The sequence below is a fragment of the Hyperolius riggenbachi genome, chromosome 4 (genome assembly GCF_040937935.1).
Source record: "Hyperolius riggenbachi isolate aHypRig1 chromosome 4, aHypRig1.pri, whole genome shotgun sequence".
Taxonomy (NCBI): Eukaryota; Metazoa; Chordata; class Amphibia; order Anura; family Hyperoliidae; genus Hyperolius; species Hyperolius riggenbachi.
Genome location: NC_090649.1, coordinates 44,107,639 through 44,131,545, shown reverse-complemented (window position 1 = coordinate 44,131,545; position 23,907 = coordinate 44,107,639). Strand labels below are relative to the sequence as shown.

The following is a 23,907-nucleotide window of genomic DNA, read 5'->3' as shown; positions in this document are numbered from 1 at the left end:
CCCTGCCACTAACAGTCTAAGAATGGCTGAAGTTTACATTTTCCCATTTAAAATTAATGGCTGAAATTTGATTGGCTGTTTTATGCCCCGCCCACTTTTCCTGGATTTGTAACCTCGGTCACCAAGTGACCAACTGTGCCAAGTGTGGGGACTCTGGTTTGATTACAGTGAGAATGGCAGCCTTTTACATTTTTCCCATTGACTTGAATGGGTGAAATCTGATTTGTTGTTCATAGCTCCGCCCACGTGTGCAGGGGGGACGCGAGACCACCAGAACCTATCATCCCAGGTAGTAAGGGATCTGTATACCGAGTCTCGTTCAAATCAGTCAAGGTGTTTTCGAGTTATTGCGGCACACACATACATACATACATACACACACACACATACATCCGATTTTATATAGATAAAGACACTCCCTGAAAAGGATTTATACAATCATGCTGGCCAGCCTCCTTGCTTGCTGCACACTTTTTTGGCAGTTATACAGAGCGACTGCCATTCACTAAGTGCTTTTGAAGATAAACAAAACCACAAGAATCCCCCATGGGGAGATGGGCTAGTTCAAAACCTGACAATTCTGTCAGATTTCTATTACCTACTGTAAGCAACAGCAACATAGGACAAAAGCAATTTATGGCTCATTTTACTCTGGAAGAAATGTACTTCTTATTTGTATGTGTTTACATGTATTTTACATTTTACGGTTTTTGCGATAGTGGTCCTTTAACCGGTTCAGCACCACAATCCGAAAATCTCATGCATCCGAGCAACGTTCACCTCCCATTCATTCGCCTATAACTTTATTGCTACTTATCACAATGAATTGATCTAGATCTTGTTTTTTTTCCACCACTAATTAGGCTTTCTTTGGGTAGTACATTTTGCTAAGATTTATTTTTTTCTAAATCCATTTTAACAGGAAGATTAAGAAAGAAATGAAAAAAAAAAAATCATTATTTCTCAGTTTTAGGCCATTATAGTTTGAAATATACGCTACCGTAATTAAAACTCATGTATTTTATTTGCCCATCTGTCCCGGTTATTACACCGTTTAAACAATGTCCCTATCACAATTTTTGGTGCCGATATTTCATTTAGAAATAAAGGTGCAATTTTTCAATTTGCGTCCATCACTATTTATAAGCTTATAATTTTAAATAATATAATAACATACTCTCTTGACATGCATATTTAAAAAGTTCAGACCCTTGGGTAACTATTTACGTTGTTTTTGTTTTTTTTATTGTATTTTTTTTTTTTTTTATATAAAAAATGTATGTGGGTAATTTTTGGTGTGGGAGGAAAACTGTTTATTTTACATGTAAAATAATATTTTTCTTTAATTAAAAATGTATGTGGGTGCAGTTTACTATTTGGCCACAAGATGGCCACAGTGAAAAAATTCCTGGATGCGAACGATCTCGCATCCAGGAACTAAAAATCAGGGGAGTTGTTTCCTCTCTCTCTCTCTGGAGAGAAAGTGTTGGTATTTCTGCGGGGAGGTTAGATCGGTGAATGGGAATTATATTCCCATTCACTGATCGGGGGGCTAGCGGCGGGCGGCGGGTGCGCGCGCGGGCGCGCGCCCGATCGCGCGCACCACGCAGGGAAAGATGCAGTGCCTATCTGGACGAGAAAGCTCGTCCAGATAGGCCGAACTGGTTGAAGAGAATCTGTACTCTAAAATTCTTACAACAAAAAGCATACCATTCTATTCATTATGTTCTCCTGGGCCCCTCTGTGCTGTTTCTGCCACTCCCTGCTGCAATCCTGGCTTGTAATTGCTATTTTTATCCAGTGTTTACAAACAAAAGACATAGCAAGCAATAGGCTGAGAGTTCTTACAAGTGTGAGTCATACAGAGTGTGCAGGGGGCCTGGAGAGGGTGTGTATAGCTTCTAGTCAATCACAAGCAGCACAGCACATTCCAGCCTGACTGCCTGAGCCCGACAGACCCAACAGAGGAGAGAAGATTAGATTATATTACAGAGATAATACAGCCACTGTGCAAATAGGAAAGGCTGCAGTTAGACAGAGCACATTAGAACAGCTATAGGAACTTATAGGATAGAAGAAATAAGGATGGAAATTTTGTTACAGAGTCTCTTTAAGGATCTGTTTTATACATTTCTCACCTCTTGCTGCTTCACCATGTAGGCATCGATAAGATTCCTCACATCATTTACATCCACGTCTTTCTTCTCTTTAATAAATGCAGCTGTTATAAATTCCTGTGATTTTCTTGCAAGTTCAAAAAGTTTGTAGTGAGCTCCTGGGAAGAGGCTCATCAACCGAGGGACCCTGTTGTATAACTGACAAAAAAAAAAGAAAGGGAAGGTGTCTAAATCCTGTCGAGCAAAGTAAAAGGCTCTCTAGCGCTCACTTCCTGTGGCCACAATTTGAATTGCAAGTGTATTAAAAAAAAATATGCTTCCATGCATGCACGCCGCCATGCATATGCAAAGGAAAAAACAATTTTAATAACCTCTTAAAGGGCCACAGGTTTAAAGCCCCTAGTGAGCATTCAGTTTTTTACAATACAGAACTCTGCAGCTTTAACAGTTTATTGCTCAGCCATACAACTTAGCAGCCAAATGAATCTTACCTCCTTTTCTTCCCACCAACAGAGCTTTCTGTTAGTGGTATCTGATTGCTGCTGCAATGTCAATTTATTTTTTTAATCAATTTTATTTTTTTTTTTTTTTTTAAAGGTTTTTTTAATTTTATATTTCTCCCTACCCCAGAAATCCAAGACATTGCCTATGAGAGTGATTAGATTGTGTGCCACTCCAGGGGACAGCTAAATGACAAAGCTGACCCTGTACAGTGCTGTGCTAGATCGCAGCGCTGTACAGCTGGATATAACTGTTTTTTTTCTGACAGCCTGCCAGCTCCGATTGTGGCTGGCGGGCTGTTCACGGATCCCCGCTCTGTGTCACTGCAGGGAATGCGCGCATCCATTTTCTGCTAATCCCCGCCTGCAGGACCTGACGCCAATGGGCATTAGGCAGTCCTGGGGAAGCTACTCTGTGACCGCCCATTGGTGTTAGTTGGTCACAGAACAATTAAAAGGCTATGTCGCTATAGACTTACATGACTTCAGGTTCGCTGCACATGTTGCCTGACAACTCGCTGTTGCTCTCATGGTAAATCGGGCACTTTTGGCGAATCGCACAGCGCCAGGTATGAAATGCCCCATAGACTTTAATTGGCGTAGCAAAACAGGGTAACGCAAAGCGCCAGTGTGAAAGGGGCCTTAAAGGTTCTGTTTACATTAAAAAAGAAACAAACAAAATGTAAACCTCTGTTAAAATGTAAATTTGTCCCATAGTAGCTTTAATAAGAATGGAAGTCATAGTCACTACACTAGAGCTTGCACGGGTTGCACATTACAGGTGTGGTTTTAATGATCCATCAGAACATCTACAAAAAATATAGTATGGGGCCCCCTTTGTCCCCAAATCCCATGAGGGTCACATGATCGGAAGCCAGTGAATGGCAACAGGAAGTGTTCTGATGGGAAGCAGTGTCTGTAAGCAGGAAAAATTTACAGAGGATCCCGTTACTTGCTACTCTGCATGGCGGGTGGAGGTGACAGGGAAGGTTGTTGTGAGCAAATGGAGGTTTTTTGCTAATTGGCTGCACTAGCGGTTGGGGACGGGGAGGTGGATGACCACCAATGCCTCTGGGCCCCCCTGCAATGGCAGGGGTTGCAGGAGTGATTGCTACGCCTATGATACTGTGCATGGCTGCGATGTTACCTGTAGACAAGTATTTGAACTGAGTACCTTCAAATTAAATTATTGACAAAGCCACTTTCTTGATGCTGTGACAGAGCTCACAGCCCCCTCTGTACCTCTGTGCTTCCCACCGGGTCCCTGCAATCTGCAATTTAATTATGTAACAGGGCTACCTGTTGAATATAAATGACGAGGTTGAAGCTTCCATTGAGGCAAATGGGGCAATTGCCTAAGAGCCCCAGAGCCTGAAGAGGCCCCCAAGGTGTGTGTCCTCTCCTGTCCAGTTATGGTGACCCCATACATGCCTGCAGGGAGTGAGGAAGAGAGGTGCTGTGGATAGAAGTCCATAGTATAAAGCAAAGTGCTGCCACCTGAGTCCTGTCTGGATTAGGTAAGACCCCGCTGTGTGTCCCCTCCCCTACAACTATGGTGGCCCCAGCATACCATACCATGCCTGCAGGGAGTGAGGAAGAGAGGCGCTGTGGGGAGAAGTCCGTAGTGTAGAGCACGATGCTGCCTCCTGCGTCCTGCCTGGATTAGGTAAGACCCCACTGTGTGTCCCCTCCCCTCCAACTATGGTGGCCCCAGCATACCATACCATGCCTGCAGGGAGTGAGGAAGAGAGGCGCTGTATGGAGAAGTCCGTAGTGTAGAGCACGGTGCTGCTTCCTGTGTCCTGCCTGGATTAGGTAAGACCCTGCTGTGTGTCCCCTCCCCTCCAACTATGGTGGCCCCAGCATACCATACCATGCCTGCAGGGAGTGAGGAAGAGAGGCGCTGTGGGGAGAAGTCCGTAGTGTAGAGCACGGTGCTGCCACCTGTGTCCTGTCTGGATTAGGTAAGACCCCGCTGTATGTCCCCTCCCCAACAGCTATGGTGGCCCCACCATACCATACCATGCCTGCAGGGAGTGAGGAAGAAAGGTACTGTGGGGAGAAGTCCGTAGTGTAGAGCACAGTGCTGCCTCCAGTGTCCTGCCTGGATTATGTAAGACTTCACTGTGTGTCCCGCTTCCCTCCAACTATGGTGGCCCCACCATACCATACCATGCCTGCAGGGAGTGAGGAAGAAAGGCACTGTGGGGAGAAGTTTGTAGTGTAGAGCACGGTGCTGCCTCCTGCATTCTTCCTGGATTAGGTGAGGCCCCAATGTGTGTACACTCTGGATTTGTAAGGGAAAGGGGAGGGGGATAATGGGGTACCCACAAATGGTTTTGGTGTTTAACACCTAATTACTTTGTGTAGCTGGGAGTGTGGTGGGATAGGTCCTGGGAGGTGGCTCAGAGGCTCTGAAGGTTGGGACATAGCTAGGGGGCCCTAGAACTGGCCCAGATAGACGAGGAAGAAGATGCAGTCTTCCTCTTCTTTCCACACCACATCCTTACTTGTTCCGCTCATTTCCTACCCAGTCACCTTCCCTTTGCCACCCATTACCCTCTCTTCGATGTTTGCTGCCATCTACAGTATACATCCCAGCTCAGATCATTGAAGTCCTGACTGAAGCCTTTTCGGGGGTCAGCACAATATTTAAAATAGAGGAGCACATTTTCTACCGCAAACAGCAGTCAAAGTGGACCAAGTAAGGATAGCGGCCTGATTTTACAGGAGGTTAGTATATAAAATATATATATGACATTTTTTTTTCAGTTCAAAGATAAGTGTTTTTTTGCATGTATAAATATGCCCTTCAACCATGAGTTATCAATTGATCCTGCCCCTTCCTCCCTCACCAAGCGTCTCTTATTGACCAGCCAGCTGTCACCAACTTTAGTCAAGTTATTCTAGTCACTCCAGTTTGGCTTTCTACTGCTTTAGCTAACTGCAGTGAACTTGCATGACTATTTTCTTCAACCCTTCTCATCAGATGTTGAGATTTTAACCTCTGTTGAGGGCCTGGACGTCTCTGTAAGATGGTAACACTTCCATCTTTCTTAAATTTTTGGATCACTTTTGCTACAGTATTTTGACTGATATGTAAAGCTTTGCTGATCTTCTTGTAGCCCTCACCTTTTTTGTGTAAAGTAATGATTTCCTTCCTCAGATTTTTTTTTACATCTCCATGTGGAGCCATTGCTGGCAGCATGTTAAGTAATGCCCTTTCATAATCACCTGTCTGCTGGACACCTATTAAATAATCATTAGACTTACCTGTGGTTGAAAGCCTATTTATTTGAATTTTGTAGTCTTAAGTGTGGCTTTTCTCCTAAGACACAGGTGTCAAACTCCAGGCCTGGATGGCCAGATCTATGCCAGTGTTTAGGGTGGACGAATAAAGAGAGGAATGTGTTCTACCTGATGGACCACACCTTTCCTGATTCAGACCCATCAATTCATTTGAGCTGGACCAAAAAAATGTGTGAAGACTTCGGCCCTTGGAGGACCAGTTTGACATCCCTGTCCTAAGACAATAACTGGGGTGTACCCATTTTTGCTACATGGGTTTAATGAATTTGTTAGGGAAATCACATCTTGTGTGTGTGCAAATCAATAAATCTTGTATGAGTATTTTGTAGTTCCGTATCTCACAGAAAATGTTGATACACAACATTATGCACAGTGGTTTGATAACGCTATAAAAGAGCTGAAAAGACAAGGCTGAAAACTTGAGAGACTGTGGCGCAAATCTCAGTCCCCAGAAGACAAACGTGCCTTAATCCTCCACTTGAAGAACTACCAAAAAGGTAATCATGGGAAAAAAATCATCCTTTCTATCACAAGAGATTGCAAATGCAGTTAACAAACCAGCCCAACTGTTCCGCACAGTGGAAAAACTCTGCAACCCGGCATGTCAAAAACTTAATATCGAGTCTTCAAAGGACCTCTGTGACCAATTTGCCCATTTCTTCACAGAAAAAGTCTCCGCTATAAGGTCCGCCATCCAACTTACAGCATCTGAGCCTAATATAGCACCGAAGACCATTAGCAGAGACAACGTAACACCTTGGTCAAACTTCAACGAAATTGATGAAGAAGTCACATCAAGCATCCTCCTTCACCTCCGTCTAACTACCTGTGACCTGGATCCTGGCCCAACACAGTTCATGTTGAACTGCCCCGACCTGTTCGTACCGGTATTCCTCAAAATTGTTAACTGTTCCTTACAATCAGGGATATTTCCTGCTTTACTGAAGGAAGCAATCATCAGGCCTCTCCTCAAAAAACCCTCCCTGGACCCAGATGCAATGACCAGCTACAGACCTGGCTCTAACCTCCCCTTTCTGGGCAAGCTAATTGAAAAAGCTGTTTACCTCCAGCTAGAAGCAAAAATCCTACAAAACAACAGTTATGACCCATTTCAGTCTGGTCTCAGGAAACACCACAGCACTGAAACTGCCCTCATCCAAATATGCAACCACCTGCTCATGGCAAGAGTCAGAGGAGAGTGCTCGATCCTCATACTGCTAGACCTTTCTGCAGCCTTTGATACAGTTGACCATGACATCTTGATAAACAGGCTACAGGAATACTGCGGCATTGATGGCATAGTTCTTCAGTGGTTCCAATCCTTCTTGAGTGGCACAACCCACAAAGTGTCTATGGGGCCCTTCCTGTCCACCCCTGTATCACTTAAGTATGGGGTGCCCCAGGGCTCAATCCTCTCTCCCCTGCTTTTCACGATTTACATGTTACCGCTTGGAAAACTAATCCAAAAACATGGCCTGACATACCACTGCTATGCAGACGACACCCAACTATATCTTTCCTTCAAGCCTGGTGTGACAGACCCAACTCTAACTATAAACGCCTGCTTACGTGAACTACAGCAAGGGATGAATGACAACTGGCTGAAACTAAATGCAGACAAAACTGAAGTCCTTCTGATTGGAGGGCAGAGCATGATAACAAAACAACTTAACTTGCAGTCTTCAACACTGGGAATAGGAGGCACGGATCTACGCAGCTCTGATCATGTGCGTAGCCTGGGAGTTCTAATTGATGGGAATTTAAACTTCAGAACTCAAATCTCTGTTGTGGTGAAATCATCCTATTTTCTCCTGAAGAACATTGCAAAAATCAAGCACCTCATCCCCCCAGAAGATCTGCCAACCTTAGTCCATGCCTTTATTAAATCCCGACTGGACTACTGTAATGCTCTCTACACTGGCCTTCCAAAAAAGGTCTTGTACCGCCTACAGCTGATACAGAATACTGCTGCCAGACTGCTAACCAACCAACCCCGTCACTGCCACATAACGCCAGTCCTGCACTCCCTTCACTGGCTACCTATAGAATGGAGGGTCCTATTCAAGATCGGCCTACTGACATTTAAATCCCTGAATAATCTGGGCCCTGAATACATGAAAGATATGTTGCAGCTGCGTAGCAATCCTCACATTCTCAGATCCACAGGTTCTAATAATCTAGTCATACCCAGAGTCCACTTGGAAACTTTTGGTCCCAGAGCCTTCTGTCATGCTGCCCCTACGTTTTGGAACTCATTACCTCAACAGATCAGGACAGCTCCATCCCTGGCCATGTTTAAATCCAGACTGAAAACCCACCTGTTCAGTTTGGCATTTGCAGAATTATAACTTTTGTTGTGTGAATACTTCATCCTACTAACTACTGAATCTGAAAGAGCCTAAGCGCTTTGAGTCCTATGGGAGAAAAGCGCTATAGAAATGTTATTGTATTGTATTGTATACTGAATGAAAACTAAAGATTTTACTGACAAATATAGTGGGGTGCTGAGTATATATTAGTATATATATATAATGTTTTATTTTGGTAATTATGGGAGAGTGGGGGAGGCACGGGATTTATTTTAATTGGGCATGTATGTACTTTTATTTCATTTAATGTATTAGGGTGTAAATTTACTTTTTGGCCACTAGATGTCCCCCCTCCCCAGTTTATTCTTGTGTACTGTGAACAATTGCGGTGAGGTCCATATATCTACCTCCCTGGAACGGGAACAGTCCTCCCGAGGGGTTTAGATATACTGGACCAAAACTCTTAAGAGGTTAAATAAAGCAGGGGAGTAATAAAGATCTCTGCAGGGTTTTTTATTCTTCTTCTTGTCTATACTGGGTTTTAATCTCGCTCCCATGGGTTTTTATCTCGCTCCCATGGGTTTTTATCTCGCTCCCATGGGTTTTTGCAAAGAACGCAGCAAAATATACTAATCAATAGCTGGAACTATAAAAACACATCTCTTTAGCCCATTTATATTCACCAATATATAGCAACTTACGTGGACTGCAGTTTTAGCCATAAGATTTGAGTGCTCATCAACAAGTTCAATCACTTTGAGTAGAGTGGCATCATCATAATCAAACCGGTGACCAAGTACGATGGAGATGATTACATTGGCCACTGCGGCATTAATGAGTTTTTGGTTGTCAAAGGGTTTTCCTGTAAATAAAACAGTTATTATTGCTATTAATGTATCATTATTGATTGCCATATTGTCAGTATTTTATGTGCAATCATTTTTTCTCATATTTCTTTGTGGCCTATCTGCAGGAATGTATACTTGCCTGAGGTGCACTTTTCGAGTCTACTACAGTGGCTTGCAAAAGTATTCGGCCCCCTTGAGGTTTTCCACATTTTGTCACATTACTGCCACAAACATGAATCAATTTTATTGGAATTCCACGTGAAAGACCAATACAACGTGGTGTACATGTGAGAAGTGGAACAAAAATCATACATGTTTCAAAACATGTTTTACAAATAAATAACTGCAAAGTGGGGTGTGCGGAATTATTTAGCCCCCTGAGTCAATACTTTGTAGAACCACCTTTTGCTGCAATTACAGCTGCCAGTCTTTTAGGGTATGTCTCTACCAGCTTTGCACATCTAGAGACTGAAATCCTTGCCCATTCTTCTTTGCAAAACAGCTCCAGCTCAGTCAGATTAGATGGACAGCGTTTGTGAACAGCAGTTTTCAGATCTTGCCACAGATTCTCGATTGGATTTAGATCTGGACCTTGACTGGGCCATTCTAACACATGGATATGTTTTGTTTTAAACCATTCCATTGTTGCCCTGGCTTTATGGTAAGGGTCGTTGTCCTGCTGGAAGATGAACCTCCGCCCCAGTCTCAAGTCTTTTGCAGACTCCAAGAGGTTTTCTTCCAAGATTGCCCTGCATTTGGCTCCTTCCATCTTCCTATCAACTCTGACCAGCTTCCCTGTCCCTGCTGAAGAGAAGCACCCTCAGACCATGATGCTGCCACCACCACCATATTTGACAGTGGGGATGGTGTGTTCAGAGTGATGTGCAGTGTTATTTTTCTGCCACACGTAGCATTTTGCATTTTGGCCAAAAAGATCAATTTTGGTCTCATGTGACCAGAGCACCCTCTTCCACATGTTTGCTGTGTCCCCCACATGGCTTGTGGCAAACTGCAAACGGGACTTCTTATGCTTTTCTGTTAACAATGGCTTTCATCTTGCCACTCTTCTATAAAGGCCAACTTTGTGCAGTGCATGACTAATAGTTGTCCTATGGACAGATTCCCCCAACTGAGCTGTAGATCTCTGCAGCTCGTCCAGAGTCACCATGGGCCTCTTGACTGCATTTCTGATCAGTGCTCTCCTTGTTCGGCCTGTGAGTTTAGGTGGACGGCCTTGTCTTGGTAGGTTTACAGTTGTGCCATACTCCTTCCATTTCTGAATGATCGCTTGAACAGTGCTCCGTGGGATGTTCAAGGCTTTGGAAATCTTTTTGTAGCCTAAGCCAACCTCTGAGGCCGTCACAGAGCACCTGTATTTGTACTGACATTAGATTACACACAGGTGCACTCTAATTAGTCATTAGCACTCAACAGGCAATGTCTATGGGCAACTGACTGCACTCAGACCAAAGGGGCTGAATAATTTTGCACACACCACTTTGCAGTTATTTAATTGTAAAAAAATGTTTGGAATCATGTATGATTTTCACTCCACTTCTCACGTGTACACCACTTTGTATTGGTCTTTCACATGGAATTCCAATAAAATTGATTCATGTTTGTGGCAGTAATGTGACAAAATGAGGAAAACTTCAAGGGGGCCGAATACTTTTGCAAGCCACTGTAGTACGATGCAATATTACGGAAGGGACATTTTTGCAGTATCCCCGGCGCTAGGGCAAACCTACGTTACCCCACGGTTCTGCATCGAAGCGTGGCAACGTGCAGCGAACCGGAAGTCATGTAAGTCTATAGTGATGCGTGTGTTTTAAAATATCTGCTGCATGTTTTACACGTTGCGCATGCTTGGAAGTGTATTTTAGCAATATGCTTCTGCACACGTATTCATTTCGGCCAAAGATGGTGAGCTGGCTACCAGATGGGGATTTAGCACATACTAATGCAGTAATCCCCGAAGGCCTGTTTTTGGCGGTGCAACCCTCATGTTCGCACCGCTGCCGCCAATCCCATGTATGAAACCACCTCAGGATTGATATACTGGACCAAGAAGGCTCCAAGCTACAACAACAAGATCACTCACCTTTATAAGAACTCATGGCTTGCACTAAGAATTCAGCCTCCTCACCAATCTTGACTTCTAGGAATTTCTTCCCCATCCCAAAATCTCGAAGAGCTGTTAAAGAGAATCTTCTCATGGCCTTCCAACTCTCACCATTAGCATGGACAAGACCTATTTGCAAATTAATAAATTACAGTGAATATATAATGCATGCTTGTGCATCCCGAAACTGGTAAAAAGGATGCTGGAGCTCTTGCGGGAAAACAACTCTGTCATAGGCGCCTATTATAGAAGATGAAATTTGGGCGTACGCCATCACTCTTATCAGATGCCTCCCTGTGCTAAAATTGACCTACTTTGCTGAAAATCAGGGCTTTTATAATGGCCGTAATATGCGGCAAGCAAGGTACATTTCGGCACCATGAGCACTGGCGTAACAATAGGGCCTGCAGCCCCTGCTCCCGCGGGGAAGTTCCCCCCCTCCCTCACCTAGGGGCTCTCACCTCCAGCTTAAATGTGTGTCTGTGGGCAGTGGCGAGCAGCGGCGGGCAGCAAACAGATACATACCTTCCGTGCGCTCCAGCCTGCGTTCCTCTCGCTAGCCTCTGACGCGACTTCCTGTAATACCGGAAGTCGCATCAGAGGCTAGCAAGAGGAACGCAGGCTGGAGCGCACGGAAGGTATGTATCTGTTTGCTGTCCGCCGCTGCCCACGGACACACATTTAAGCTGGAGGGGAGCGCAGAGGGTGGAGCCCCGAGGTGAGGGAGGGGGGGAGCTTCCCCCCCTCCCCACCGACTGTGGCCACGGCTTTCCCCTCATGCTTCCACCCCTCCAGCCCACCACAAAACCCAGGGAGGGGGGGGGGCACTCTGCAGAGGGGCCCCGGTGGGGCCTGGTTACGCCCCTGACCATGAGGCACCTGATTAGCATTTCCAAAGCCCCCAGTGCCTTGGGGGATTAGGGTTAGGCACCCAAGGAGGGGGGGGGGGGTCTTTGGGTTAGGCACCACCAGGGGCGTCTTAGGGTTAGGCACCACCAGGGGCGTCTTAGGGTTAGGCACCGGGGGGGGGGGGGTCTTAGGGTTAGGCACCGGGGGGAGTCTTAGGGTTAGGCACCCCCCTCCCCAGTTAGGCATCAGTAGAGGTAGGGTTCTGTGTGAGAGTAGGTTTAAGGTGGGTACACACGTCAGATAAAAGTCTTTGGAAAATGAAAGATCACAGACCAATTTTACCCCCTTCCATGTAGTATGAGAGCCATACCTACACAGTCTATTCTATGGAGCTGAACTCCCCATCAGATAAAAATCTTTGCAAGATGCTGCACACACAGATGCTGTACAAATGCAACAGATCAGTATCTGCAAAAGATCCGTTCCTGCAAAATGCATTCAAAGCCTATGATATCTGCAGATCATCATACACACCTTGTTTAACGGACAATTATCTGCAGATCAGATCCACCAGGATGGATCTTCAGATCTGCAGATAATTATCTGATCTGCAGATGAATGTCTGTAAACAAGGTGTGTGTGTGAGATTTGCAGATATCATAGACCAGGGGCGTCGCTAGCCCTATTTTGGGGGGGCACATGCCCCTAATCTGTCCTGGGGTGCCACGGATCTCCGCAGGGCCGCGCCTGGGCGGGTGCATTGCACCCAGGCTTCTGTCTCTGACAGGCGCCGCCTGGCCGCCGCTCACCCCCTCTGTCAGCGGCTCCCTCCAGCCGCCGCCGCGTCACTCAGACCTCGATCAGGTGGCGACCAATCGTGCGGGCGCTAGGACCCAGCGCCCACACTGATATGCGGAAGTGACATCACTTCCACATATAGAGCGGGTGCGTCCGGCGCCCGCTCGTACTGGTTGGGTCACCGGTGATCCTGAGGTTTGCTGACTGCGAGGCAAGGGGGGGTGGGAGCGGTGGCGGCTCTCTGTCACTCACTCACTACCTATTGGGCTCCCTGTCACTCACTCACTCCCTAATGGGGCTCCCTGTCACTCACTCCCTACCTAAAGGGCCTCCCTGTCACTCACTCACTCCCTAATGGGGCTCCCTGGCACTCACTCACTACCTAAAGGGCCTCCCTGTCACTCACTCACTTCCTAAAGGGGCTCCCTGTCACTCACTAACTCCCTAAAGGGGCTCCCTGGCACTCACTCACTGCCTAAAGGGGCTCCCTGGCACTCACTCACTGCCTAAAGGGGCTCCCTGACACTCACTTACTGCCTAAAGGGCCTCCCTGGCACTCACTCACTTCCTAAAGGGGCTCCCTGGCACTCACTCACTCCCTAAAGGGGCTCCCTGGCACTCACTCACTGCCTAAAGGGGCTCCCTGGCACTCACTCACTACCTAAAGGGCCTCCCTGTCACTCACTCACTTCCTAAATGGGCTCCCTGTCACTCACTCACTTCCTAAAGGGGCTCCCTGGCACTCACTCACTACCTAATGGGCTCCCTGTCACTCACTCACTACCTAATGGGCTCCCTGTCACTCACTCACTCCCTAATGGGGCTCCCTGTCACTCACTCACTACCTAAAGGGGCTCCCTGTCACTTACTCACTGCCTAAAGGGGCTCCCTGGCATTCACTCACTACCTAAAGGGCCTCCCTGTCACTCACTCACTCACTAATGGGGCTCCCTGTCACTCACTCACTTCCTAAAGGGGCTCCCTGTCACTCACTCACTTCCTAAAATGGCTCCCTGTCACTCACTCACTACCTAAAGGGGCTCCCTGGCACTCACTCACTCCCTAATGGGGCTCCCTGTCACTCACTCACTTCCTAAAATGGCTCCCTGTCACTCACTCACTACCTGAAGGGGCTCCCTGGCACTCACTCACTCCCTAATGGGGCTCCCTGGCACTCACTCCCTAATGGGGCTCCCTGTCACACACTCACTTCCTAAAGGGGCTCCCTGTCACTCACTCACTTCCTAAAGATGCTCCTTGTCACTCACTCACTTCCTAAAGGGGCTCCCTGTCACTCACTCACTGCCTAAAGGGGCTCCCTGTCACTCACTCACTACCTAAAGGGGCTCCCTGTCACTCACTCACTTCCTAAAGGGGCTCCCTGTCACTTACTCACTACCTAAAGGGGCTCCCTGGCACTCACTCACTCCCTAATGGGGCTCCCTGTCACTCACTCACTTCCTAAAATGGCTCCCTGTCACTCACTCACTACCTGAAGGGGCTCCCTGGCACTCACTCACTCCCTAATGGGGCTCCCTGGCACTCACTCACTTCCTAAAGGGGCTCCGTCACTCACTCACTCCCTAATGGGGCTCCCTGTCACTCACTCACTTCCTAAAGGGGCTCCCTGTCACTCACTCACTTCCTAAAGGGGCTCCTTGTCACTCACTCACTTCCTAAAGGGGCTCCCTGTCACTCACTCACTTCCTAAAGGGGCTCCCTGTCACTTACTCACTACCTAAAGGGACTCCTTGGCACTCACTCACTCCCCAATGGGGCTCCCTGTCACTCACTCACTTCCTAAAGGGGCTCCCTGTCACTCACTCACTTCCTAAAATGGCTCCCTGTCACTCACTCACTACCTAAAGGGGCTCCCTGGCACTCACTCACTCCCTAATGGGGCTCCCTGTCACTCACTCACTCCCTAATGGGGCTCCCTGTCACTCACTCACTTCCTAAAGGGGCTCCCTGGCACTCACTCACTACCTAAAGGGGCTCCCTGGCACTCACTCACTGCCTAAAGGGGCTCCCTGTCACTCACTCACTGCCTAAAGGGCCTCCCTGTCACTCACTCACTACCTAAAGGGGCTCCCTGTCACTCACTAACTCCCTAATGAGGCTCCCTGGCACTCACTCACTTCCTAAAGGAGCTCCCTGTCACTCACTCACTACCTAAAGGAACTCCCTGTCACTCACTCACTCCCTAATGGGGCTTCCTGTCACTCACTCACTACCTAAAGGGGCTCCCTGTCACTCACTCACTACCTAATGGGGCTCCCTGTCACTCACTCACTACCTAAAGGGGCTCCATGGCACTCACTCACTGCCTAAAGGGGCTCCCTGGCACTCACTCACTACCTAAGGGGGCTCCCTGTCACTCACTCACTGCCTAAAGGGGCTCCCTGGTACTCACTCCTTGCCTAAAGGGGCTCCCACTCACTCACTACCTAAAGGGGCTCCCTGGCACTCACTCACTGCCTAAAGGGGCTCCCTGGCACTCACTCACTGCCTAAAGGGGCTCCCTGGCACTCACTCACTACCTAAAGGGGCTCCCTGGCACTCACTCACTGCCTAAAGGGGCTCCCTGGCACTCACTCACTGCCTAAAGGGGCTCCCTGGCACTCACTCACTACCTAAAGGGCCTCACTGTCACTCACTCACTGCCTAAAGGGGCTCCCTGGCACTCACTCACTGCCTAAAGGGGCTCCCTGGCACTCACTCACTGCCTGAAGGGGCTCCCTGGCACTCACTCGCTGCCTGAAGGGGCTCCCTGGCACTCACTCACTGCCTAAAGGGGCTCCCACTCACTCACTACCTAAAGGGGCTCCCTGGCACTCACTCACTGCCTAAAGGGGCTCCCTGGCACTCACTCACTGCCTAAAGGGGCTCCCTGGCACTCACTCACTACCTAAAGGGGCTCCCTGGCACTCACTCACTGCCTAAAGGGGCTCCCTGGCACTCACTCACTGCCTAAAGGGGCTCCCTGTCACTCACTCACTTCCTAAAGGGGCTCCCTGGCACTCACTCACTACCTAAAGGGGCTCCCTGGCACTCACTCACTGCCTAAAGGGGCTCCCTGTCACTCACTCACTGCCTAAAGGGCCTCCCTGTCACTCACTCACTACCTAAAGGGGCTCCCTGTCACTCACTAACTCCCTAATGAGGCTCCCTGGCACTCACTCACTTCCTAAAGGAGCTCCCTGTCACTCACTCACTACCTAAAGGAACTCCCTGTCACTCACTCACTCCCTAATGGGGCTTCCTGTCACTCACTCACTACCTAAAGGGGCTCCCTGTCACTCACTCACTACCTAATGGGGCTCCCTGTCACTCACTCACTACCTAAAGGGGCTCCATGGCACTCACTCACTGCCTAAAGGGGCTCCCTGGCACTCACTCACTACCTAAGGGGGCTCCCTGTCACTCACTCACTGCCTAAAGGGGCTCCCTGGCACTCACTCATTGCCTAAAGGGGCTCCCACTCACTCACTACCTAAAGGGGCTCCCTGGCACTCACTCACTGCCTAAAGGGGCTCCCTGGCACTCACTCACTACCTAAAGGGGCTCCCTGTCACTCACTATCGGGGTCCCTGTCACTCACTACCTAACTGGAGGCGCCTGTCACTCACTAGCTAACCTTGGGGTCCCTGTCACTCACTACCTAATTTGGGGGGCTACCATATTAAGGGGGCATTCTGCCTATTTATGTGAAATGCTGTCTATGTATGTGCCTCATGACTGCTGAATTTGTCTTGTTGGGAGCCTTATGATTTGTTGGGGGCCTCAAGATTGCTGAATTTGTCTTGTTGAGGGCAGTGGCGTAGCTAAGGAGCTGCGGGCCCCGATGCAAGTTTTACAATGGAGCCCCCCAAGCACTCTATACATTACACTTGATACAGTGAACTAAAACCTGCCAATGGCAACTACAGTGCGAGAGGTGCAAGAAGGGGATGGGGAACAGTTTGTTAATGATTACCACTATTCAAAGTATCTTTAGAAGTGATTATTATGAGCACAGGACCAATAGAGAGCTAATACTGCAGTTGAGGGAGGGCCCTTTGGGGCCCCTCTGGCCCAAGGGCCCCGATGCGGTCGCAACCTCTGCAACCCCTAATGCTACGCCCCTGGTTGGGGGCCTCATGATTTGTTGGAGGCCTCATGATTGCTGAATTTGTCTTGTTGGGGGTCACATGATTGCTAACTGCGAGCTGAATCCTTATCATATGAGACAATAGCATTAAACCTACTTTTTTAGCTTTTTAAAACAGAAAATAAAACTGGGAGGTTCTAAAAAAATGAATACATTTTTCAGGAGTACGATGGATGAAATTGTTTATCTTCACAGTTTATTATCAACTTGGATTTTCCATAGTGTTCATGTATGAGTTAAAACGTTTGTACAGTATTTAGTTTAAATTGCTGTTGCCACTTTGCGATAGATAAGTGACTTTTGGGTTGCAGTTTGGGCACTCGGCCTCCAAAAGGTTCACCACCACTATCATAATCTAATGTCCCACCATTGCTAGGTTCATGTAAATTTGTCTCCACCCGTTACCACACCTATATTCTGGTCCATGGCCCACCCATTTTTCGGTGCGGCGCGATAAGAACGCCGCACAACGTGATCCTCATATTTTTGGCACGCTAGCTGCAGTGTGCTGAATTCTGCTGCCTACAGTATGTACAGTATACGCTGTTCTCTAGTGCCTGCACTGTGTGTGGATTTACCTCCAGTGTGTACAGTGTAAGGTGTTACTCTGTGCCTTTACTGATTGTAAACCAGCTATATTGTATGCTGATCCCTGCTACTTTCAGTATGTACAGTATTAGCTGTAAAGCCTGGTACACACATACAATTTTGATTAGCCAATTTTAGCTCTGTTCATAAAATTCATTGTTTGTTGGCCCACTTACTGCACAGGGGTGGTAAAATTGGTCAGTGATTGACCAATCAATATTGTATGTGCGTATACATCTTTGATCTATGCCTATACTGATTGTAAATTATCTAAATAAAGGACAGTAGGCTCCATCCAATATTTCGATGGGCAGGCCCGTTATCTATAGCTTACACCGCTGCTAAGTTCATGTACATTTGGCCCCACCCATGGCCACGTCCACTCACCTCATGGCCACGCCCATTTTTCGCTGCGCCGCATATACCTCCCCACCTGGTGCCCCCGATCTCCAAGGGCCCTAGAAACACCCCTGTCATAGACTATGAATGCATTTTGCAGGAACGGATCTTTTGCAGGAACGGATCTTTTGCAGATACTGATCTGTTGCATGTGTACAGCATCTTTGTGTGCAGCATCTTGCAAAGCTTTCTATCTGATGGGGAGTTCAGCTCCATAGAATAGACTGTGTAGGTATGGCTCTCATACTACATGGAAGGGGGACAATTGGTCTGTGATCTTTCATTTTCCAAAGACTTTTATCTGACATGTGTACCCACCCTTAGGTTTAGCCATGGTAAAATATTGGTAAACATTACCAATATTTTTTTTATTGGAATCCAGCAGTAGAATATTGCTAATGGGAGACACAAGCAGGCGTGAGGACACGTATGGCCGCAGCCAGGCGCAGTTGTATTTGTCTAGTTAGATCGTAGAGTACTGTGTGGGCATATGACAGTTGCAGGGGGCCGGTAGAAGACTCAGGTAAGTGTCAGCTTTTGTTTTAAAAAAAAAACAACACAGAACCCTTGTAATGGTGTTTATTGTATGCACTCACTTATTTGTTATTTATTTACTTTTTTGCTTGTTTAAAGGACAACTGAAGTTAGAGGGATATGGAGGCTTCCATATTTATTTCCTTTTAGGGTACGTTTCCACTAACGCGAATTCGCATGCGTTCCCCGCATGCAAATTCGCATAACCAATACAAGTGAATGAGCCTGTGTCCACTTGTCAGGAAAACTGAGCGTTTTCTTGTGCAGGAAAAATCTGCACAGCAGAGCCATCCGAATTTGGACACTGCACCCAACGCATGCGATTCGCATACAATGTATTTAATAGGAAATTTGCGTGTGGTTTTGGTATGCGAATTTTCATGCGAATTCGCATACGATTTTGCATAGAAACAATGGAAAAGCACACAGGCACTGCCATGGATAAATTCGAATACATAGTCATCCATGCGAAATCGTATGCGAATTCGCATGAAAATTTGCATGCAAACGCATGCAAAATTCGCATGCAAATTTTTCCCGCTGCGATTCCCACCGCACAAGTGGAAACTTGCCCTTAAAGTAGACTTGAACTCTCGCACAGGACAGAAGGAAAATATAGAGAAGAAACGGACCATTCTAAGGGGCAAAATTCCCTTTGGGGGGGGGGGGGGGGAGTGGGGGTCTGGGGGGGGGATGTGGGGAAACAGAATGGAAGCAGCGGAAGGCAAACAGAGTGAAAACAGATCCGATCAACCGCTTTTAGCCATAGCCCCTGAACAAGCATGCAGCAGATCGGATGTTTCTGACATTATTGTCAGATCTGACAAGATTAGCTGCATGCTTGTTACTGGTGTTATTTAGACACTATTGCAGCCAAATAGACCAGCAGGGCTGCCAGCCAACAGTTAATACATATGGCAGCCTCCATATTCTTCTCACTACAGTTGTCTTTTAAGTATATAGATTAATACTTGCCTACCCCTGTAGTCCGCCTGGTGATCGCCGTCCTCCCAGACTGTTCTGTTCTCCTGCAGCATGGTCTGGTAAATTCCCTGGCTAGCCCAGTCATGCTCCACTGTGCATGTGTGGTCCCAAGTGTGCACGCTCGCCCCCCCCCCCCCCCCATCACACTCCCATAGCCTGGAGCATTCTGTGCATGCAGAGTGCGCGAAGACTGTAACTGTGCATGCACAGAATGCTCCTGGCCACAGGAAGGCAATCAGGGGACGCATGCGGCTGGGACTAAGCATGCACAGTGGAGCATGACTGTGCTGAATTGCAGCCTCCACTGCAGCAGAAAGGGGTGGCCCCGGAGGATCCATATGAAATGGCGCCTGTGAATAATGGCGCACGGTTTTGCCGCTAATCCATTTGTCGCTTATCGCTATTTAATGTTAAAGCATTATTGTTATTTAGCTCTGTTTATTTTATTGAAAATTAGCGTTAACACATAGAGCCCTCTCTGTACCTATCCCTAACCCCTAGACCCCCCTGGTGGTGCCTAACCCTAACCACTTCCCGGGTGGTTCCTAACCCTATGACCCCCTGGTGGTGCCTAACCCTAACCACTTCCCTGGTGGTGCCTAACCCTATGACCCCCTGGTGGTGCCTAACCACTTCCCTGGTGGTGCCTAACCCTAAGACCCCCTGGTGGTGCCTAACCCTAACCACTCCCCTGGTAGTGCCTAGCCCTAACCACCCCCCAGGTGGTGCCTAACCCTAACCACCCCTCTGGTGGTGCCTAACCCTAAGACCCCCCTAGTGGTGCCTAACCCTAACCACCCCCCTGGTGGTGCCTACCCTAACCAATCCCCTGGAGGTGCCTTACCCTAAGCACCCCCCCTGGTGGTGCCTAACCCTAACCACCCCCCTGGTGGTGCCTAACCCTAAGACCACCCTAGTGGTGCCTAACCCTAGCCACCCACCTGGAGGTGCCTAATCCTAACCACCCCCCTGGTGGTGCCTTACCCTAACCACCCCCCTGGTGGTGCCTTACCCTAACCACCCCCCTGGTGGTGCCTACCCTAACCAATCCACTGGAGGTGCCTAACCCTAAGCGCCCCCCCTGGTGGTGCCTAACCCTAACCACCCCCCTGGTGGTGCCTAGCCCTAACCACCCCCCTGGAGGTGCCTAACCCTAACCTTGACAGTGTTACATTAAATCCATTCACTGTTTTGCAGTTAAATAATGTCTGCAGTTTGGCTTATGTAGGATGCTATTGATAAATAACGTTAGTGTGTGCCACTATTGATAAATAACGTTAGTGTGTGCCACTATTGATAAATAACGTTAGTGTGTGCCATTTTACTTCTTTTTTCCCCGTGCACCATTATTATGCAGTACTAACGATAAATAGCGATAAGCATATTTTTTAATGCGGCGCCACTTTTATGCAAAGGCGCTGTGCGCCGTTATTCACTGATTCGGGCCCGGGAGGACAGCGAGGGAGCCCACAGCTTACAGGGGGCTGGAGGATTTATAGGGATGGTCGGAAATGCTGATTTCTGATTCTGCAGAAATTACTATTTCGGCCAATGTCAATTACCAACTACGTGGAATTACAATAGTTTTCCAATTTTTGCATTTTTTGCATTATCTGATTGGCCAAATACTTCTGGGTTGACTCTGCATTCTCTGATTGGTCCAATGCTTCCAAGTTCTGTGATTGGGCTAAAATTATCGAGTTGTGGTAATTTGGTATTTCCACAGAAATTCGATTTCTGAGTTTCGTTGTCCAATTTTCGAGTAGTGGTTTTTTTTTTGGTCATTTTTTGTATTCTCTGATTGGCCAAATACTTCCGAGTTGACTCTGCCTTCTCTGATTGGTCCATTGCTTCTGAGTTCTGTGATTGGGCTAAAATTACCGAATTGTGGTAATGCAGTATTTCTACAGAAATCCGATTTCTGAGTTCCATTTTCCAAGTTTTGGATTTTCGATCGGAAATGCGGAAATTTCAGTTCAAAATCTGAATGAGCATCCCTATCAAGGAAGCCCTAGGTAAGTATAAATCCTAACGCTGGGAATAAATGATGAGATTTTTCAGCAGATTTACTGTCCGGTCGATTTTCCAATCGTTTTTTTCTAATCGATTTCCATTCACTTCTATGAGAAATCGATCAGAAAAACGATCGAAAATAAGATCGGACCTGTTGGAAATTATCTATCAAACCATCTATCTGCCAAAAAATCTCATGGTGTATTCATTTTCTACAAAGTTTAGGCAAGATAATGCGGGAGAAAAGATTTGCAAATCAACCCCCGTAATATATAACCTGACAATTAAAAAAAAATATTTAAAAGTTTACCAACATCTACCCATTAACAAGAAGAAATGCTGATCGAGTGAAGATGAAAAAAAATCCTTGTGGAGTATTACCGTAATTCCTGTTTGTTGTGGAAAATACCGGCCCACATGGTCTGTCTGCGAATTCTTCAGCATGGTCGATGAGAGCTTCCTTTATAATGTCATATCCACACAGCACAACAATTTTACCCAGCGCAGTATGAGCAGTATATATCGGGCCATATTCCTTGGACAGCTGTAAATGGAAAACATCAGAAAAATTGCAATGCTAAAATAAGCTTTGAAAGTACAAATGAACTCACTAGTATCCAAAGCCTGGTGGGATAGTGGTGGTGACAGGGCCTGTGGGCGATGACCGGCCACAGCCGGCAACTACAAAGACATTTCAGCACTGGAGGTTGGCTAGTTTAGCCAAACTCCTGTGGGACTGTGTTGGAGACAGTGGCTATGGTTGGGTGTGGGTTGGATTGTGGCAATGCCCACCAGGGTTTCAGCTACATTACTGCAGGGGTTATGTTGCCTATCCACGGTACAATAAAAACGTTCAATTTTCCCGTTTATTCAACAAAAACAATCAAATCGAATGAAAGTTTAAAAGAATCTATTTTTCGATCAAGAAAAAATAATCTATTATCCTATTTTTTGTTTTTTTTTTTTGTTTGTAACACTATTTTTATTTCAGCTTAAAGAATATCGGTACAAGCAGTTAGTACAAGGTAGAATGCAGAATAACACGTATTAAGTAGACTTGACAACTACAAATAGGGAGTGGATAGATGAAGTTGAAGAAAGTTTGACCGAGTGCTAGGATATAAGTCCATGTCCTTAATTGAAGATTGCCTCAAAAACAAGGAAGCTGATGGTATCCAAGCCTACTAGAGGAGAAGAAGAAACAAAAGATCTAACATACCTTCTAATTAGAGATGTCGCGAACGGTTCGCCGGCAAACGGTTCCAGGCGAACTTTGGGGGTTCGCGTTCGCCTACATCAGGCGAACTTTTGCGGAAGTTCGATTCGCCCCATAATGCTCTATTGAGCAAAACTTTGACCCTCCATATCACTGTCAGCAGACATGTTATTGCCAAACACACTGCTGGAGGACCTGCCCACCCTCCCTCCTCCAAGCTAGGTCCTTATACCATTTGACTCAGTTGTCTGCCTACACTAATTAGTTATGGGACAGCTGCTACACACTCTGCTAGGGACATTTTAATTAGCCTCTTGTGGGCTCCCTCCTACCAGAGGGAGGAGGGTCTCTTCTGCCAGGGAATTATACTATTTTAAAAACCAGTATACATCATACTATAGCTGGGAATCGAACCCAGATCTCACTGAGTGGTGGGCAAGTCACCCTAACCACTGTACCACTACAGTAGTAAGTGAAGCTGGCCTAAAATTTACCATTTATGCTCAATGCAATAGAAACATGTTGCTTACAGGGAACCTTAACTGAGAGTGATATGGATGTTTCCTGTAAACAATACCAGTTGCCTGGCAGTCCAGCTGATCTTTGTGACTGCAATAGTGGCTGAATTACACCCTGAAACAAGCATGCAGCTAATCCAGTCTGACTTCAGTCAGAGCAGCGGGGAGCGTGATGGTTAACGTGGGAGTCGGAAGCGGTGGGCGGAGCCAGGTCGCTGGGATGCCGTCTGACGTCACGACGCGTTTCGGCGTTAACCACGCCTTCGTCAGGTGACGTGACGGCGAGGACGGGGGACATTTAACTCCACCGTAATGGGTGAAGGGTGGATCCAGGGGGTGTGGTTTTGCTGGAAACGTACCAGCTGCTAAATCGCGCAGTAATCGCTACGGGAGATACAAGATAGCAGTTAAAACCGCTTCTGGGTATAAAAACAATAAGAACTCCATAGAAGGCATTAAAACTGTAAACATATAAACATTGATACTACAAAAATAAAAAATATATAATAAAAAATATATAATAAAAATAAATATAAAAATAAAAAGCATACACATAGTTCTGATTGGAACATAGTGTTAGAAGTTGCGCGGCTACTTGCCCACAAGCGAGTGTTAACTCGCCTGTTAGTCCTAAGTTTAGCACTATTCTAGGA

General features: G+C 46.9%; 1 protein-coding gene across 2 annotated transcripts in view; it reads right to left on the bottom strand.

Annotated features, from left to right (window-relative positions):
• LOC137571186 (cytochrome P450 2K6-like) overlaps positions 1-23,907 on the bottom strand; it is a 171,928-nt gene that overhangs the window by 55,674 nt on the left and 92,347 nt on the right. For both annotated transcript variants that reach the window (XM_068280001.1, XM_068280002.1), the window contains 4 exons: positions 21,902-22,064; positions 11,185-11,334; positions 8,937-9,097; positions 2,139-2,315 (listed from right to left, as the gene is read on the bottom strand). In XM_068280001.1, the coding sequence (XP_068136102.1) occupies positions 2,139-2,315; positions 8,937-9,097; positions 11,185-11,334; positions 21,902-22,064 (651 nt within the window). The remainder of the gene's footprint in view (positions 1-2,138; positions 2,316-8,936; positions 9,098-11,184; positions 11,335-21,901; positions 22,065-23,907) is intronic.